We start from the raw sequence: 19472 nt of genomic DNA on the forward strand, positions 1-19472 counted from the left end.
AGAATTCCCCAGGGAATCCATCAGGCCCTGGACTCTCATTTTTTGGGAGGTTTTTGTTCACTGCTTCAATCTGATTACTGGTTGTTGGTCTATTCAGGTTGTCAGTTTCTTCCTGTTTCAGTCTTGGTAGTTTATAGGTTTCCAGGAAGGCATCCATTTCTTCCAGGTTTCTTAATTTATTGGCATATAGTTGTTGACAATAATTTCTAATAATTGTTTCTATTTTCTTGGTGTTAGTTGTGATCTCTCCCCTTTCATTCATAATTTTATTAATTTGGATCCTTTCTCTTTTCTTTTGGATAAGTCTGGCCAGTGGTTTATCTATCTTATTAATTCTTTCAAAGAACCAGCTTCTAGTTTCATTGATCTGATCTACTGTGTTTCTGGTTTCTAATTCATTGATCTCTGCTCTAATCTTAATTATTTCTCTTCTAATGTATGGCTTAGGTATCGTTTGTTGTTTTTTCTCCAGTACTTTAAGGTGTACAGTTAGTTGGTGAATTCAGGATTTTTCTGTTTTTTTGAATGAGGCTTGGATGGCTATGTATTTCCCCCCGAGGACCACCTTTGCAGTATCCCATAGGTTTTGGACCGATGTGTTTTTGTTCTCATTGGTTTCCATGAATTGTTTAAGTTCTTCTTTGATTTTCTGGTTGACCCAAACATTCTTTAAGCAGAGTGGTCTTTAGCTTCCAAGTGTTTGAATTTCTTCCAAATTTTTTCTTGTGATTGAGTTCTAGTTTCAAAGCATTATGGTCTAAGAATATGCAGGGGAAAATCTCAGTCTTTTGGTATCTGTTGAGACCTGATTTGTGACCCAGTATGTGGTCTATTCTGGAGAAAGTTCCATGTGCGTTCAAGAAGAATGAGTATTCTGTTGTTTTAGGGTGGAATGTTCTGTATATATCTATGAGGTCCATCTGGTCCAGTGTTATTCAAAGCTCTTGGTTTTTTTGTTGATTTTCTGCTTAGATGATCTGTCCATTGCTGAGAGTGGAGTGTTGAGGTCTCCTACTATTAATGTATTATTATCAATATGTCTCTTTATTTTGGTTAACAGTTGGCTTATGTAGCTGGCTGCCCCCATGTTGGGGGCATAGATATTTACAATTGTTAGATCTTCTTGTTGGATAGACCCTTTAAGAATGATATAGTGTCCTTCTGTATCTCTAACTACAGTCTTTAGCTTAAAATCTAATTTGTCTGATATGAGAATTGCTACCCCAGCTTTCTTTTGAGGTCTGTTGGCATGAAAGATGGTTTTCCATCCCTTCACTTTCAATCTGGATGTATCTTTAGGTTCAAAATGAGTCTCTTGTAGAAAGCATATGGATGGGTCCTGTCTTTTTATCCAACCTGCAACCCTGTGCCATTTTATGGGAGGATTTAGACCATTTACATTGAGAGTGATTATTGAAAGATATGAATTTATTGTCATCATGTTGCCTATGAAGTCCTTGTTTCTATAGCTTGTCCCTGTAAATTTCTGTTCTATATCACTCTTGGGGTCTTTCTCCTTTTATAGAACCCCCCTTAATATTTCTTGCAGGGCCTGCTCAGTGGTCACATATTCTTTCAGTTTCTGCCGGTCCTGGAAGCTCTGTATCTCTCCATCCATTCTAAATGAAAGCCTTGCCGGATAAAGTATTCTTGGCTGCATGTTCTTCTCATTTAGTACCCTGAATATGTCTTGCCAGGCCTTTCTGGCTTGCCAGGTCTCTGTGGATAGGTCTGACGTTATTCTGATGTTCCTCCCTCTGTACATAAGGAATCTCTTCCCCCTAACTGCCCTTAGGATGGTTTCCTGGGTTCTAAGATTTGCAAGTTTTACTATTGCATGACGGGGTGTTCGTCTGTTCTCCTTGATCTTGGGAGGGGTCCTCTCTGCCTTTAGGACACAAATGTTTGTTTCATTCCCCAGATTAGGGAAGTTCTCAGTTACGATTTGCTCAAATATATCTTCTAGTCCTCTCTCTCTCTCCACAACCTTAGGGTTGTTGGCCTCTTGTTCTTCCGGCCTGTTTTCTGGGGGAGGGGCCTGCCATGCTGCTACTCAGGCAACTTTGTTTGGGCAGAGTTGCCCTGCCCCCTGTGGCGGGGAATGGGCTCAGTGAAAACTAGTTTTGGGGGGCTTTTGTTCTCTGGTGGCTTTCCCTGGCAGATTTCTACATCTCTTCCAAGAGTCAGAGCAGAAGAGACCATTTCCAACCCTCTGCCTCAGAACAGAGAGATCGCAGTCTGTTCTTCAGTGAGCTCTTCAGGCTACACTGTCTCCATTTCTGTCTGTTCCTAAAAACCATAGCGACCTGGGTTGTGTGCCCCACAGCAGCACTCCCAGTCCTTGCCTCCAGGTCAGGCACATCTCTGCCCTTTGTGCTTCTAAAACCACCAGCTGCCGCCAATTCATACGCATGCCCCCGCAGCTCCAGGTTTCAGTCTGGGGGGCTGTCCTAAAGTCCTTTCCCTGCCGCTACCAGTCTGTGAGTCTGTGCCGGGTCCCCAGTGCAGGAGGCTGTCAGGCACCAGTGGTGCAGGATCCCGGAGGCTCCCTCCTCCTTCCATTTATCTTCCAATATCTGCCCGTGGAATCACAGCTCCCCGCTTCATACCTCAAAACCAACCACCAGGGATATTCTGTTTGTAGAGATCCAGATAGATCTTCTTACATCTCAGGCTGATTTCATGGGTGTTCAGAATGTTCTGGTAGATATCCAGCTCAAATCAGGGGACTGGTTGAAATCGGTTCCCCTACTCCTCTGCCATCTTTTCGAGTCACTCAAGAAAGTATTTTGAAGACTAATGAATTTATCTTCCAAGATTATACAAGTAGTGTAATCAGTTTATGAAGAATGTGTTTAGAATATATGAAAGAAAGGCTTAGGAGGTACTTTAGAGTTCAATCATGATATATATTTATGGAATTGAATTCCTTATCATGTGCCCAGCACTTTGCTAGAAGCATCTATTAATATATAATCTTACTGATAAAACATCTTACTAGTCAAAGTGGTCTTTTAAGGGCTTATGTTAGTCATGCTCTCACTTGGTTTTCATTGCTAAATTTGTAGAAGTTATCAATATGAATGAGGTTTTATTTATTATGAGAAATTGGTAGAAGCCCCTTAAAAAATTCTCAGATTTAAGAAGAGTTTACAAGTAGAGACATGTAACTTTAATTCAGGTTGCCTGTGCTATCTTAGAGTATTAATCTGATGTGTCTTTTATAAAAGGGCATGATGACATGAAATGGTGGTATGGGAATTTTAATTCTCTAACAACGGCTTCCATTGGGTGAAAACTTAGTAATTGTTTTGAGATTCTAAGGCAACACAGTATTCCCTACCAGTGGACAATTTAATCCTATATGACATCTTGGTATCATATCATTGGCCTAAAGGTACCCTAACTTGAGGAGTGAAAACCACTTTATCTTTATTCTATTTTTTTGTTGTAGAATATTTGGAATTTTGCTGATTTTTGTGGATCTGTCCCTCATCATTACAGACCTACTTGTCACTGAGAGCACAATGTTCATTCCTTTGGAGTATCGTTCAATTTCTTTAGCTATTGCTTTATTTTTTTTCGTGGATGTTCTTCTTCGAGTATATGTAGAAGGGTAAGTTTGATTAATTTTTTAAAAGCATGTAAAGCTATTTTGTACTGCTATGAGAAGCATCCCCAAATAATTACCAAGTCAACCCAACAAATGTGTCCCTCTTTATCAAAATAATTCTCCTCGGAGGCATGGTCAACAAGAAAACAATCCAAATTCCAATTTCTACTAGATTGGGCTTTAATATTATTGTTGCAACTGGCACTCTAGTTTCCAGCAATGTATTATAGATCCTTCAACAGGTAAAGCTTAAAGGGTTTGCAAAGTGGGGCCAGGCAGCTATTGTGTCTGCATGCACATAATTAAGAGGACAATGTGGGGGAGGTATAAATATAAATCTCACCAAGAGTTGAATCTAAATAAAAGCTGACAGTGTATCAGTACTAGATAATAGATCAGGAACAACCCCCTACCTCAGTTAAAATAAAAATTTATGTTAAAGTACATAAAAGATCTGAGCATGCTCATTCTATCAATGAAGCTTGGTGGTGAGGCAGCAGCTGATTTTCTCTGCTTGCTGGCTTTGTGAAAATGTGGATGAAGTGAGCCAAGCCCTGGAAGATGTCAGCGATGGAGTCAGGGACTAATTCCCCAGCCTCATTTCATCCAGAGCATTTCAGAAGGCTACTTGTCTCCTCTCCTGCTGAACTTCTATCCTCATACTTCAGAACCAAGGACTGTTTTTACCCCCAGGTTACTCAGAGCCTGAGAGGGGCTACCCCAGAATTGGAAGAAGGGTTCCTTGGAGCACCAGTGCTCCTGGCTGAAGGAGCCAGTGTTGGGGAGGAAGGCAAAGTGGATGGAAGTTCAGCTTTCACAGGAGGAAATCCCAGCCTACTGTGATTCTACTGTAGGCGCAAAGCCAGAATTTGCAAGCCAAATTACTGGACCTTGTGTTCCTCTTGCACATTCCTCACAGCCCAGTTGCTCTAAAGCTGTGACACATTTAGCTTCCATTGCTCAGTAGTACTGCCAAACAGCCCACCTTTCTCACCCAATACATGAAGGTATTGCTTGCTTCTTGTTGAGTGGTTTGGTTCTATCTCTTACCATACTTAAGTTGCCATATTGATGATTTTGTCATTTGTATGTATAAAATAAGATACAGTTTGGATGTTTTCCCCCTTAGTCTAGTCTACTATGCATTTTAAAGAATCCATTAAAGTAGAATTCTTAATGGGATGAGTCAAATAATTCGTGTTCTTAAAATATCCCTATTTATTCTTTGGGAGAGCATACACTAATATTTTTTGTTTTATACTACAGGATACAACAATACTTTTCTGATATACTTAACTACTTAGATGCTGTCATTATTGTAGTGACTCTACTGGTTGATATGATTTATATGTTTTATGACTTTATGTCTCTTCAAACTATCCCCAGGTAAGAAATATATATTTATTTCCCTTAAAGTTTTAATTTTTTTCTTTTGTTTTTTTGGGGGCCTTTTCTGTAGTTTTCCTTTTGCATATCTTTCTAAGTCTGAATGTGCTGATTCTGAGCCAAATAAGCTGCAAAAAATGAAATAGACAAATTTCCACATACTTGGAAACTAAAGGATGGTTGTATTTAGGGAAGAGTGAAGAGTGTACAGATTAAATACCTTGACCTGAATAAAGAACATGGAGTCCCTAAAGAAGAAACTTGGGACTTTGCCTCCTGTACTCACTTTAACTTCTCTACATTTTGAAATTCCCACTGAGGTCAAAGAAGTTACTGCCTGTGTTCTCCTCTAGGATTTTGATGGATTCCCGTCTCACATTGAGGTCTCTCATCCATTTTGAGTTTATCTTTGTGTATGGTGGTCCAGTTTCATTTTGCATGTGGTTGTCCAATTTCCTCAGCACCATTTATTGAAGAGACTGTCTTTTTTCCATTGGATATTCTTTCCTGCTTTGTCAAAGATTAGTTGACCATAGAAGTGAGGGTCCATATCTGGGCTCTCTATTCTGTTCCATTGATCTATGTGTCTGTTTTTGTGCCACTACCATGCTGTCTTGATGATCACAACTTTGTAATACAGCTTGAAGTCAGGCATTGTGATGCTCCTGATGGGCATTAAGGAGGGCATGTGATGTGATGAGCCCTGGGTGTTATATGCAGCTAATGAATCACTGAACATTACATCAAAAACTAATGGTGTATTATATGCTGGCTAATTGAATTTAAATTTTAAAAAATTCCCACTGAATTCCCATTGAGCTTCAATCACAAGTTCCTTACACATGAAATTCCTGGGTTTTTCCTGTAATCAAGAGAGTTTTGGTCAAGCATATGCAAAATTTGGGTGACTCCAGTGATGGTTCTCTAAGAAAGAGCAAATGGAACAGAAAACAAGGTGACAACGGTAGCACCATGGAAGTGGAATTTTGCAGTACAGCTGAAATGAAGAAAGCTGAGGCAAAGTTAGAACTGTTTAGGTATCAGGAAACTAAAATGTGTATGAGAGACTGATGATTCCCCCTGCTTTTCCTCTTGCTACTGTGGCAATGAAGAAAAGGAACAGATGTATATTGGGATATAGATGTTGGGTAGCTCACTCATTAGTCCAACAGCTTGCTCTTTTCTGTACTCCAACAGCTTAGGACTTAATTCAGGTCCCAACAAAATTTGATGTTATATGATAGGCTTTTGGTGTTGTTTTAAAATAACTGGATCCAATATGGTCCTCTGACTGGCAACATCAGTATCACCTAAGAACTTGCTAGAAATGCAAGAGCTAAAACACCTCAGGCCCCACTCTAGACCTACTGAATCATATGCACACTCAAGTTAGAGAAGCACATATGCAAACCATCAGTTCTCTGCCATCATGTTTTTTTCTGATGGTAGGAGAGACACCAGCTAGCACACTCGGCAAGTGTCTCAATCTGCTGCCTGCCTGGTACGTGTTAGCAGCTGTAGTGAGCCTCTGTTACTGATGGGAAACACAAAGGTGAACAAGAACTGTTTTGATGGGAGAAACTTTTGATGGGAAAATGATTGAAAAATCCTCATCTTAAATCACAAAAGTTCAGTCCACAAATTCTATCATATAACTATTTCTCTCTACCAGAGTTTCTCAATCTCAGCACTGTTGGTACTTTGGACCAGATAGTTCTTTGTTATAAGGGCTGTCCTGTGCATTGGTGTTTAGTAGCATTCCTGGCTTCTACCCACTAGATACAAGTAGCACACCCTCATACACAGTGTGACAACCAAAAATAACCCCAGACATTGCCAAGTATCCCATAGGTGGGCGGGTAGGAGGCTTGGTGGGGGTTTGTGTGTGTGCAAAATTACCCCTGGTTAAGAACTACAGCTCTAGGCTTGGTCCATATTGACAAAATCCTATTTCTAAAGCAAAAATGAATCTTTTTACTGTTAGATTGACAATTTTATTTCGACCTCTACGACTTATCATTCTGATAAGAGTTTTTCATCTGGCTCATCAAAAGAGACATCTTGAAAAGCTGGCCAGAAGGATGGTAAGCAGGCAAAATATATTTATGATTCAGAAAAAGTTTGTTTCAGGAAATACTGACAAGGGTTATAGATATCTATATAATATTCTTTATTTTTATGTCGATTTTTCATCTTACAAATTAATGATTGTTTTAAACTCTTAGGTTTCAGGAAACAAACGGCGATACAAGAAGGATGGATTTGACTTAGACCTCACTTATGTTACTGGTTTGTAAAGTTTAACTGTTGATTTACTTATATTAACTTCAAATCTTTCTGGTGTGTGAGTAATTATGTGAATTTTGTTCTTGCTTTTTCTGATCCGTGTTCTTTCAAAGCATTCTTTATCCATGAAGACATGAGCCATATGGTAGCACAACATATTTGTAGTTTATTCCTGACAATGGAAAATCTGCATTGTCCTCTCAAATCAGGGCTGCTTGGTTACTGTACAGGAAATTGAATGGATTTCCAGTTGGCTCCCTTTGTTTGGTTTGGAATTTGAGTTCTACTAGTTTTTCTGGGTCGCAAGGATTTCAAAGAGACCTGTTCTCTTCCTAAAACCCTAGAGAATAAGGGGTCTCAGTTTTCTGAGTCAGGAGCACTGGAAGGCACCCTGAGAGTTTCCACCATTGCTGGAGCCCAGATCTCTCATTTTTCTTTGGTGTTTAAATAGGAAATAAATTCTCACCACCGGTCAACACAAATCTGTCCCATATGGCTGGAACCAATTGAGTCTTAAGAACACTATGTGAGTTTAATGGTCATTATATCAGATAATTTAATATGTTATCTGGATTATCCTGAGGGGTAGCTTTTTTCCCCCTGTCATTCTCAATCCAGAAAGTTCTTTTCTATGAAAAAGGAGTCCGATTATATATAAGTTAATTTCTCATATATTGTTTCACATTTATAATGACATTCATAATAGTGACCATTTTGACTTCCAGAGCGTATTATTGCTATGTCATTCCCATCTTCAGGAAAGAAGTCTTTCTATAGGAATCCCATTAAGGTAAGGGTATTTAACAAATGCTCACAATTCTCAGTAAACATAGACTGTGGAGTCATAAGTTTAATATTGGCCCAGAGATGGCAGTGTTCCAAAAATTTACTCTCTCGGGTAAAGAATTATAATGGATCGATAGCAATTAGTTTTTGCTGTGTAATGAACCACCGAAAAACTTAGTAACTTATAGCACCAACCATTTACTTAGTTCATGATAATGTGGTTTATGAATTTGGGTTGGGCTTAACTGGGTGGTTCTGCTGATCAGGAACAGATTTGACTAATCACAGCTGGGCTAATGCATACATCTGTGGGCAGCTACTTGGCATCTGAGGATTGGCTAGTCTAAAATGGTATGGTTGGAGGGGTGCCTGGGTGGCTCAGTTGGTTGAGCATCTGACTCTTGGTTTTGGTTCAGGTCATGATCTCAGGGTCATGAGATTGAGCCCTGTGTTGGACTCCACACACTCAGCACAAAGTCTGCTTGAGGTTTTTCTCCCTCTTCCTTTGCCCCTCCCCCTGCTCACTCACATACATGTGCTCTAAATAAATAAACAAAATCTTTAAAAAAAAATAATAAATAAATGGCATGGTTGGATGGCTCCATGTGATGTCTCATGCTCCAACAGACTAATTCAGGCTTGTTCACATGGTGGCAGTGGCAAAGATCCCACAAGCAGCAAACAAAAGAATACAGAGCCCCGAATGGTCCAGGTTCAAAACTAGTATAATATGGCTTCTACCTCATTCTGTGGTACAAAGCAAATTACAATTCAGTCCAGATTCAAGGAGTAGAACAGACTGCATCTCTTGATAGCAGGAATTGCAACAAATTGTGGCCATTTTTATAGTCTTATCATAGGAGAGAAGGTTGGGAATACTTTAAAGAAAATACATGTTTTTAGGTTGAGGTCCTAAGTTATAGCGGAGGCATACTGCTTTAGATAATGTGGATTAAATTATTTCACCCTTTCATGAAGATGGCAACAAAGACAAAGAAGGAAGTCCTTGCCCCTCCCAAAGCTGAAGCCAAGGCAAAGGCTTTGAAGACCAAGAAAGTGGTGCTGAAATGCATCCACATTCACCAAAAAAAGATCCATAGGCCACCTACATTTCAACAGCCCAAGACACTGTGTCTCTGAAGGCAGCCCAAATATCCTCAAAAGAAAGCCCCCAGGAGAAACAAGCAAGGTTGACCACTATGCCATCATCAATTCCCCCTGACTACTGAGTCAGCCATGAAGAAAATAGAAACAATAACACACTTGTGTTCACTGTGGATGTCAAAGCCAACAAGCACCAGATCAAACAGGCTGTGAAGAAGCTCTATGACATTGATGTGGCAAAGGTCAACTCCCTGATCAGGCCTGATAGAAGAAGACATATATTTCACTGACTCCTGACTATGATGCTTTGGTTGTTGCCAACACAACTGAGATAATCTAAACTGAATCCAGCTGGCTAAATCTAATTTTTTTTACCATAATAAATTAATTAATTCAAACATAAAATATTTAATATGAAATTCCAGTTAAAAGCCATCATTTAAGAAGTTTGCATGTGTGTGATTGTGTATTAGTGCAATTTATATTATTAAACCAATATGTAATTATGTACATATATGTATATGTCTATATTTAAGTTTACATATAAACATGCATATATAATTATGCTTTTGTTGAAGCATAACAAATACTATAAATTGCACTAATCTTAATTGGATCTTGATGAAGTTATATTTAGGTATATATGTATGTAACCAACACCCCTATCAATATATAGAATATTTCTTGCTCTTTTTCAGTCAATATCCCAACACACTGGAGGTAATTATTATTCTAACATCTATTACACAGATTAGTTTTACTTTTTCTTGAATTTCACATAAGTGGAATCATATAATACATCTTTTTTGACTTTTTATGCCCAAAGTCTGAGATTCATTCAGTGTTGTACAGTTCTTACAACATTTACATATTACTTGTTATAACTTTAATATTTACTGCTATCTAAAATTCTGATTAAAAGCCCAAGCATTCAGGGGCACCTGGATGGCTCAGTTGGTTAAGCGGCTGCCGTCAGCTCAAGTCATGATCTCGGGGTCCTGGGACCAAGCCCCGTGTTGGGCTCCCTGTTCAGTGGGGAGTCTGCTTCTCCCTCTGCCCCTACCCCTGCTAGTGCTTGCACACACACACTCTCTCTTTCTCAAATAAGTAAATAAAATCTTTATTTAAAAAAAGCCCAAGCATTCCGTCTACATACAAGAATCATACAATTGTACATCACTTCACAAAGACATCAAAGGTGTTACATTCTATAACATCTATTTTACAGAAATTTTTTAAAAAATCAAAAGATACACCTGAAGAAACAGATATATTTGGCAGCCAGTAATTTTGACAGGGAGGTTGTATAACTCACATTACTTACAATATGTGAATTAAAAATATTGCATTTTGAGTAGTCATTATGCTTTGTGTTGATAACAAAGAAAGAATACTGGCTGTTGAAGAGTCATGTGAAAAAATATTTAATGCACTTCAAAATGTTACACAAATTATTGTGCTTTCTATGCACCCCTAAACCTTTAGTCATTTAGTTCAAGTATGTCACTAAAGTGATACATTAATTCTTCCAGTACAATGGTATATTTCATTCTATTGACCATTGCATACTCTAGAATATATTAGAAAGAAATGTGTAATATTCACAAATGTTCAGAAAAGCAAGAAGACCTGTGAACCTGCTTGGTTCTTTTGAGATGATCTCATGTCCATTTAATAAGTATTCATTCCACAAAATAGTAAGCTAATGTTTGAACATAATTTCCAAGATAAAACACATTTTCTCATAAATCATGAAGTCTTTTTCTCAAACACCACAAAAGTAGACAGAAGAATTTTAGTTTGAACAGATTTCTTAGACTGTGCTTAACCAGGTATTTCAGCTTAGTTTCTAAGACTTCAGAAGGACCAGATTTTGAATTACAGACAGTCTCCAATTAAAAAGTTTTGGCTTTTGGATTCTTTCCATGATTTGGCCCATTGACTGATGAATGGATAAAGAAGATGTGAGATACACACACACACACACACACACACACACACACACACACACACACCCTCTGGAATATTACTCAGTCATCAAAAATAATGAAATCTTGCCATTTGCAACAACGTGGATAGAACTAGAGTGTATTATGCTAAGTGAAATAAGTCAGAGAAAGACAAATATATGATTTCACTTATATTTGGAATTTAAGAAACAAAGCAGATGAACATAGGGAAAGGGAAGGAAAAATAAGATAAAAACAGAGAGGTAAACCATAAGAGACTCTATAGTTAAAAGAACAAACTGAGGGTTGCTGGAGGGGTTGTGGGTGGGGGATGGGCTAAATGGGTGATGAGCATTAAAGAGGCCTCTTGTTGGGATAAGCACTGGGTGTTATATATAAGTGATGGATCACTAAATTCTACTCCTGAAACCAATACTACACATATGTTAACTAACTTAAATTTAAAAAATAAAAAATGCTCGACTTTACAACAGTATGAAAGTGATAAGCATTCAGTAAACCTCATGCTTTGAAGTTTGAATTTTGATCTTTTCCCAGGCTAGTGATCTGTGGTGCGATATTTTCATCAGCTGCGGTTCCCAGTCAGCCCCCTCATCGTGCGGTGAACAGTTGATACCCTGACAACCATTGTGTCTTTACAGCCACTCTGGTTTTTCCCACTCAGTACAGTATTCAATACATTACATGAGGCATTCAACACTTTATTACAAAATAGGCTTCCTATTAGATGATTTTTGTCCAACTGTAGGCCAATGTAAGTGTTTTGAGCACAATTAAGGTAGGCTAGGCTAAGCTATGATGTTGGGTAGGTTAGGAGTATTAAATGCATTTTTGACTTTTAATATTTTCAACCTAAAGTGGGTTTGTTGGGACCTAACCCTGTGTTAAGTCAAGGAATATATGTACTCAGAAAGAAACTGCCTTGAGAGAGATTAACTCAATCATTACCAATTGAAAAAAAGTATCCACTGTATTCATCTCTTATACAAACAGAAAAATAAAACATTTCCCCCCATGGAATAATATGTATACAATTATATATAATGTATATTATATGTACTGTACTACAGTATATATCATATATTAAATAATAGTTATAAATATTATATAATAAATTGATATTACTATATTAGTATAATATATTTCCCTCTTAGAATAGTACATGTTTAAATATATATTATATATATATTGCATAGTATATACTTTTATATAATATACAATTACATATAAATTATATATAGTATATTTTATTTATAAATATATATTGCATATATATTTATGTATACTCATCTCTTAGAAACACAAAAATATAAAATTTTCCCCTTAGAATAATATGTGTATTTATATATAATATATATTATACTACACAATATAGGATATATAATTACATATATAAATTATGGAGTTAATACAATATATTTAGTATATGTTATGTATTATATATAAATATACATTTCAATTATAGACATATATAAATTCATCTTTTATAAAAGAAACAGAAAAATATAACCTTTTCCCTTTAGAATAATACATGTATATTTATATATAGTTATATAACTATAGTTATAGTTATATATATACTATAATTATAACATGTATATATTAACATGTACTTATCAAATTTGTTTAATATATATAGTATATAGTTTATATAAGTGTATATTTTTAGTTTATACATTATGTAATTATGTTACAAATTCTATAAATTTATAAATTATAAATTAGATAGTTTATATATAATTATATATAAAATATGTATATATATAAATATGTATATTATATATACTAGTTTCTATATAATCATATAACATGTATGTTATATATTATTTTATATAATATGTATTATATTGCATGCTATATTATATATATTATTTTATGGTATATACTATATTACATATAAACTATTATTCAAAGGGGATAAATTTTATATTTTCCTGTTTGTAAGAGATAAATATAGGTAATGTATATTTATAAGTAATATGGAACTAAAACGAAACCATATAATTCATATGGTAAAATGTTGAAACTCTGACCAAAATCTGAAAACTGCTAGGCTGTCAGAAAAAGACAAGACAAAAAGCCTTCTTGCATATCTACAAACTAAATGTGATACTCTCCAAAGGTTTAAAAATTGTAATTGTTACTTCCACTTAAAAACTCTAATTCTAGGGGCGCCTGGGTGGCTCAGTCATTAAGCGTCTGCCTTTGGCTCAGGTCATGATCCCAGGGTCCTGGGATCGAGCCCCGCATCAGGCTCCCTGCTCCGCGGGAGGCCTGTTTCTCCCTCCCCACTCCCCCTGCTTGTGTTTCTGCTCTCGCTGTCTCTCTCTCGCTGTCAAATAAATAAAAAATCTTAAAAAAACAAAAACAAAACTCTAATTCTAGGGGCACCTGAGTGACTCAGTTGGTTAAGTGTCTTACTCTTGGTTGGCTCAGGTCATGATCTCAGGGTCCTGGGATTGAGCCCTGGGTCAGACTCTGGGCTTATTAAGGAATTGGCTTGAGGATTCTCTCCTTCTCCCTCTGCCCCTCCCACCACTCATGCATATGCACACACACTCTCTCTCTCCCTCTCTCAAATAAATAAAATCTTTTTAAAAGATAAGAACTCTAATTCTAAATTTAAAAAAAACTATACACAAACAACTAATTTAACCAGAGGCCCCGCCCCCCCAAAAAAATCAGTACTAAGCAAGACCCAGAACAGCTGATAATTCACAGTTCTCTATGAACAACTCTTTTAGGATTTATCCCATAAAGTACTTTATTTTACAATCTGCTTATCTTATAGAACTAATTTTGTCCACTTTATTACATTAAAATTTCATACAGTGTAAAACTAGAACTGTATGTAAATATTGCATCTAAGACTTCTGTAGCATTGTCATTTTTTTCTATAGATGATTCTCAGAATGTCCCCAGTTCTACTGGTATTGGATCCTACTCATTCTTTTGTCTCCTGGCAGTTAGAATTGCTGCTTCCAAGGCCTGTATTTTCACTGCCTTCAGAAGGTGAATCTTTCTCAGCTTGAGACAGATGAGGTTCATCTATTTGATTATTTTCGTTAGAAGTCTCTTCATTCATAGTTAAAGTCTCCCAGTCTTTCACCATTGAGTATGATCTTTATTTCCTTTATTTGTTTGATCTTCTTTTTCTAGCTCCTTTAGGTGTGGTTAAACTGTGTATTGAGACTTTTCTACTTGACGTCGGCCTGTATTGCTATAAACTTCTCTTTTAGGAGAGCTTTTTGCTGCATCCCAAAGATTTTGGACTATTGTGTTTCATATTCATTTGACTCCATGTATCTTTTGATTTCCTCTTTGATTTCTTGATTGACCCATTCATTGTTTAGTAGCATGTTTTGTAATCTCCATGTATTTGTTATCTTTCCAGATTTCATCTTGTTGTTGATTTCTAGTTTCATAGTTGTAGTCAGAAAAGATGCATGGTATAACTTGGATCTTTGTGAATTTGTTGAGACTTGTTTTGTGACCTAATTTGTTCTCTGTTCTGGAGAATGTTCCATGTGCACTTGAAAAGAATGTGTATTCTGCTGTTTCAGGATGGAATGTTCTGAATGTATCTGTTAATTCCATATGGTCCCATGTGTTATTCAAAGCCATTGTTTCCTTGATGATTTTCTGTTTGGATGACCTGTCCATTGTAAGTGGGGTGTTAAAGTCCCCTACTACTATTGTATTACTATACTTCCTTTATGTTTGTTACTTCCTTTATGTTTGTTATTAGCTGCTTTATGTATTTAGGTGCTCCCATGTTGGTGCATAAATATTTACAATTATTATATATTCTTGTTGGATTGCTCCATTTATGATTATATAGTGCCCTTCTTTGTCTCTTGTTACAGTCTTTGTTTTAAACTCTATTTTGTTTGACATAAGTATTGCTACCCCAGATTTCTTTTGACATCCATTTGCATGCATTCTCCATCCCTTCACTTTCAATGTGCATGTGTCTTTAGGTTTGCAGTGAGTCTCTTGTAGGCAGCATATAGATGGGTCTTGGGTTTTTTTTTTTTTTTTTTCCATTCCATCACCTTATATCTTTTGATTGAAACAGTTAGTCCATTTATGGAGTAATTATTGATGGATATGTATTTGTCATTTTGTTACTTGTTTTATGGTTGTTTTTGTAGTTCTCTGTTCCTTTCTTCCCTTGCTCTCTTCTCTCACAATTAGTTGGCTTTCTTTAGTGATATATTTGGATTCCTTTCTCTTTATTCTTTGCATATCTATTACCAGTTTTTGATTTGTGGTTACCGTTAGGTTTATCTGTAACATCTTCTGCATATAACAGACCATATTGAGTTGATGGTCACTTAAGTTTGAATGCATTCTTTACACTTCTCCTCACCACATTTTAGGTATATAGTGTCATAATTTACTTTTATTTTCTGAGTATCCTCACTGATTTTTATAGATATACTTACTGTAATTGCTTTTGTGCTTCCTACTTTTCTTACTTCTATTTATGGTCTTCTACAAGAGTCCCCTTTTGCATTTTTTTTTGTAGGGTTCATTTAGTGGTGATGAATTTCTTTAATTTTTGTTTGTCTTGGAAACTCTATCCCTCCTTGCTGGATAACCTTGCTGGATAGAGTATTCTTGGCTGCAGATTTTTTCCTTCCAGCACTTTGAATATATCATGCCATTCCCTTCTGGTCTGCAGAGTTTCTGCTAAAAAGTCAACTCATAACCTAATGGGGTTTCCCTTATATATAATTGCTTTCTTTTCTCTTGCTACTTTTAAAATTCTCTCGTTATCACTACTTTTTGCTATTCTATTTTTTATTATTAGTTTTTAAATTTAATTTAATTTTATTATGTTATGTTAGTCACCATACAATATATCATTATTTTTTGATGTAGTGAACCATGATTCATTGGTTTTGTATAACACCCAGTGCTCCATGCAGTACGTGCCCTCCTTAATACCCATCACTGGGCTAACCCATCCCCCCAACCCCCTCCCCTCTAAAACCCTCAGTTTGTTTCTTGGAGCCCATAGTCTCTCATGGTTCGTCTCCCCCTCCGATATCCCCCCCCTTCATTTTTCCCTTCCTTCTCCTAATATCGGCCATGCTATTCCTTATGTTCCATAAATAAGTGAAACCATATGATAATTGACTTTCTCTGCTTGACTTATTTCACTTAGCATAATCTCCTCCAGTCCCATCCACGTTGATGTAAAAGTTGGGTATTCATCCTGTCTGACGGCTGAGTAATATTCCTTTGTATATATGGACCACATCTTCTTTATCCATTCATCTGTTGAAGGGCATCTCAGCTGTTTCCACAGTTTGGCTATTGTGGACATTGCTGCTATGAACACTGGGGTGCATATGGCCTTTCTTTTCACTACATCTGTGTCTTTGGGTTAAATACCCAGTAGTGCAATTGCTGGGTCATAGGGTAGCTCTATTCTTAATTTTTTGAGGCACCTCCACACTTGTTTTCCAAAGTGGCTGTACCAACTTGCATTCCCACCAACAGTGTAATATGGTTCCCTTTTCTCCACAATCTCTCCAACATTTGTTGTTTCTTGCCTTGTCCATTTTTGCCATTCTAACTGGTGTAAGGTGGTATCTCAATGTGGTTTTGATTTGAACTTCCCTGATGGCTAATGATGATGAACATTTTTTCATGTGTCTGTTAGCCATTTGTTTGTCTTCTTTTGAGAAGTGTCTGTTCATGTCTTCCGCCCATTTTTTGACTTATTTGTTTTTTGGGTGTTGACTTTGAGAAGTTCTTTATAGATCTTGGAAATCAGCACTTTGTCTGTAGTGTCATTTGCAAATGTCTTCTCCCATTCTGTGGATTGCCTCTTTGTTTTGTTGACTGTTTCCTTTGCTGTGCAGAAGCTTTTCATCTTGATGAAGTCCCAAAAGTGCATTTTTGCTTTTGTTTCCCTTGCCTTTGGAGATGTATCTTGAAAGAAGTTGCTGTGGCCAATGTTGAAGAGGTTACTGCCTATGTTCTCCTCTAGGATTTTGGTGGATTCCTGTCTCACATTTAGGTCTTTCATCCATTTTGAGTTTATCTTTGTGAATGGTGGAAGGGAATGGTCGAGTTTCATTCTTCTGTATATAGCTGTCCAATTTTCCCAGCACCATTTATTGAAGAGACTGTCTTTTTTCCATTGCATATTTTTTCCTGCTTTGTCAAAGATTATTTGACCATAGAGTTGAAGGTCCATATCTAGGCTCTCTATTCTGTTCCATTGGTCTGTATGTCTGTTTTTGTGCCAGTACCATGCTGTCTTGGTGATCACTGCTTTGTAATATAGCTTGAAATCGGGCAACATGATGCCCCCAGCTTTGTTTTTCTTTTTCAGCATTTCCTTGGCTGATTCAGGGTCTTTTCAGATTCCATACAAATTTTAGGATTGTTTGTTCCAGCACTTTGAAAAATGCCATTGGTATTTTGATTGGGATGGCGTTGAAGGTATAGATTGCTCTGGGCAGCATAGACATTTTAACAATGTTTATTCTTCTGATCCATGAGCATGGAATGTTTTTCCATCTTTTTGTGTCTTCTTCAATGTCTTTCATGAGTGTTCTGGGGTTCCTAGAGTATAGATCCTTTACCTCTTTGGTTAGGTTTATTCCGAGGTATCTTATGGTTTTTGGTGCTATTGTAAATGGAATCGTTTCTCTAATTTCTCTTTCTACAGTTGCATTGTTTGCCGTTTTAATTACTATGTGTCTTGGGGTGGACCTCCTTGGGTTGATTTTGTTGGGGGGGATCTCTATGCCTCCTGGATCTGGGTTTCTGTTTCCTCCACAGATTTGAAAGGTTTTCAGTGTAATTTCTTCAAATAAGTTTTCTACCCCCTTTCTCCTCTCTTCTCCTTCTGCAATCCCTGTAATGTGAATGTTATTATGCTTGATGGAATCACTGAGTTCCCTATGTTTATTCTCACTTTGCATAATTTTTTCCTCTTACCTGTTCAGCTTGATTACTTTAAATTACTCTGTCCTCCAGGTAGCTGATTTCTTCTTCTTCTTCCTCTAGCCTACTCTTTATTCCATCTAGTGTATTTTTAATTCCATTTATTGTGTGCTTCATCTCTGATGGGTTTATTTTACCTCTTTGTTTTAAGTGTCTCACTGATGTCCTCCACTCTTTTCTCAAGTTTACTGAGTATCTTTATGACCATTACTTTAAATTCTGCATTGAGCATATTACTTATCTCCATTTTGTTTAGGCATCTTGCTGTGATTTTGTCCTGTTCTTTCATTTGGGACATATTCCTCTGTCTCCTCATTTTGTCCTACTCTGTTTCTGTATGTTACAGAGCAGCTACATGTCCTGATCTTGAAAATAATGGCCTTATGAAGAAAAGGTTCTTTAGTGCCCTGCAGTTTAGTGTCCCATGTTCACCAGAACCTGGTACTTCAGGAGTGTCTCCTATGTGTGTTGTGTGCACCCTGCTGATGTGTCTTGGCCACTTTTTCCTTCAGTCATCTGCAGTGGTTCTCTTTGCCTGTTGTGGACAGTGTTTGTTCTCTGTGGTGTTAGTCACCAGTCTGGGGCCACTGTGGGCTTGAGTTAAGTCAGACCAGACATTTGCCAGAGATGCAGTAGCACCAAACTAGGGTGCTTTGGTTGTTTGTCCCCTGAAGTGCTTTCATTGATGGGCCAGGTCAGCAATCAGACCAGCTGTCTGCCTCCAGCCTACTGCTAGGTCTGCTGTTTGATTCTTGTCTATGGTTATCTTTCCCTCTCCCCAGGGCAGGAGTTACTTTGGAGTGATACTGGCGCCTGTTGAGGTTGTTTGCATACTTCCAGGCTTGTGGCACCAATCTGGATGGACTCTGGCAAAGAGCATATTGGAGGGGACAGTGTGCCTGGTGTTCTGAGGGGACAGTGATGTTAGCAAGTTAGGTAGTATCAGCACTGTGTTGGTCCTGCAGGTGGCCATTTGTTTATGATGGGGGAAGGGGGCAGGGAATGGCACCTGCCAGCTCTTTTGTTGCTGGAGGAGTCTCCTAGCAATCTCTGTCCCACTGGGGCTTGCTCTGAGATGAATAAACAACTCTCTCTCCCATATACCCCAGACATTTTACAAACTTCTGCTCCTGTGCTATATCTCAGCAGGACTGTTTCTTTTGCTATCTCTTTAAGGGCAGGGACCCAGATTCCTCTCATCCAATGACTCTCCTAAAGCTGAACCTGCTGAATTTTGAAATTCCAGGTCTTAAGCCCCACTGGTTGTAAGAACTCACAAAATTTGGCTCCTCTGGTTTTCAAAGCCAAATATTATGGGGGTTTGTCTTCCCTATATGGGCTCCCTGATGTGAGGGTTT

General features: G+C 37.4%; 1 protein-coding gene across 1 annotated transcript in view; it reads left to right on the forward strand.

The window, feature by feature from the left end:
- LOC118541620 (phosphatidylinositol 3,4,5-trisphosphate 3-phosphatase TPTE2-like) overlaps positions 1 to 19472 on the forward strand; it is an 80374-nt gene that overhangs the window by 3227 nt on the left and 57675 nt on the right. The window contains exons 2-6 of the mRNA XM_078070413.1: positions 3455 to 3616; positions 4880 to 4999; positions 6984 to 7083; positions 7225 to 7288; positions 8011 to 8075. Of these exons, the coding sequence (XP_077926539.1) occupies positions 3455 to 3616; positions 4880 to 4999; positions 6984 to 7083; positions 7225 to 7288; positions 8011 to 8075 (511 nt within the window). The remainder of the gene's footprint in view (positions 1 to 3454; positions 3617 to 4879; positions 5000 to 6983; positions 7084 to 7224; positions 7289 to 8010; positions 8076 to 19472) is intronic.

The sequence above is a fragment of the Halichoerus grypus genome, chromosome 4 (genome assembly GCF_964656455.1).
Source record: "Halichoerus grypus chromosome 4, mHalGry1.hap1.1, whole genome shotgun sequence".
In the NCBI taxonomy this organism is placed as follows: Eukaryota; Metazoa; Chordata; class Mammalia; order Carnivora; family Phocidae; genus Halichoerus; species Halichoerus grypus.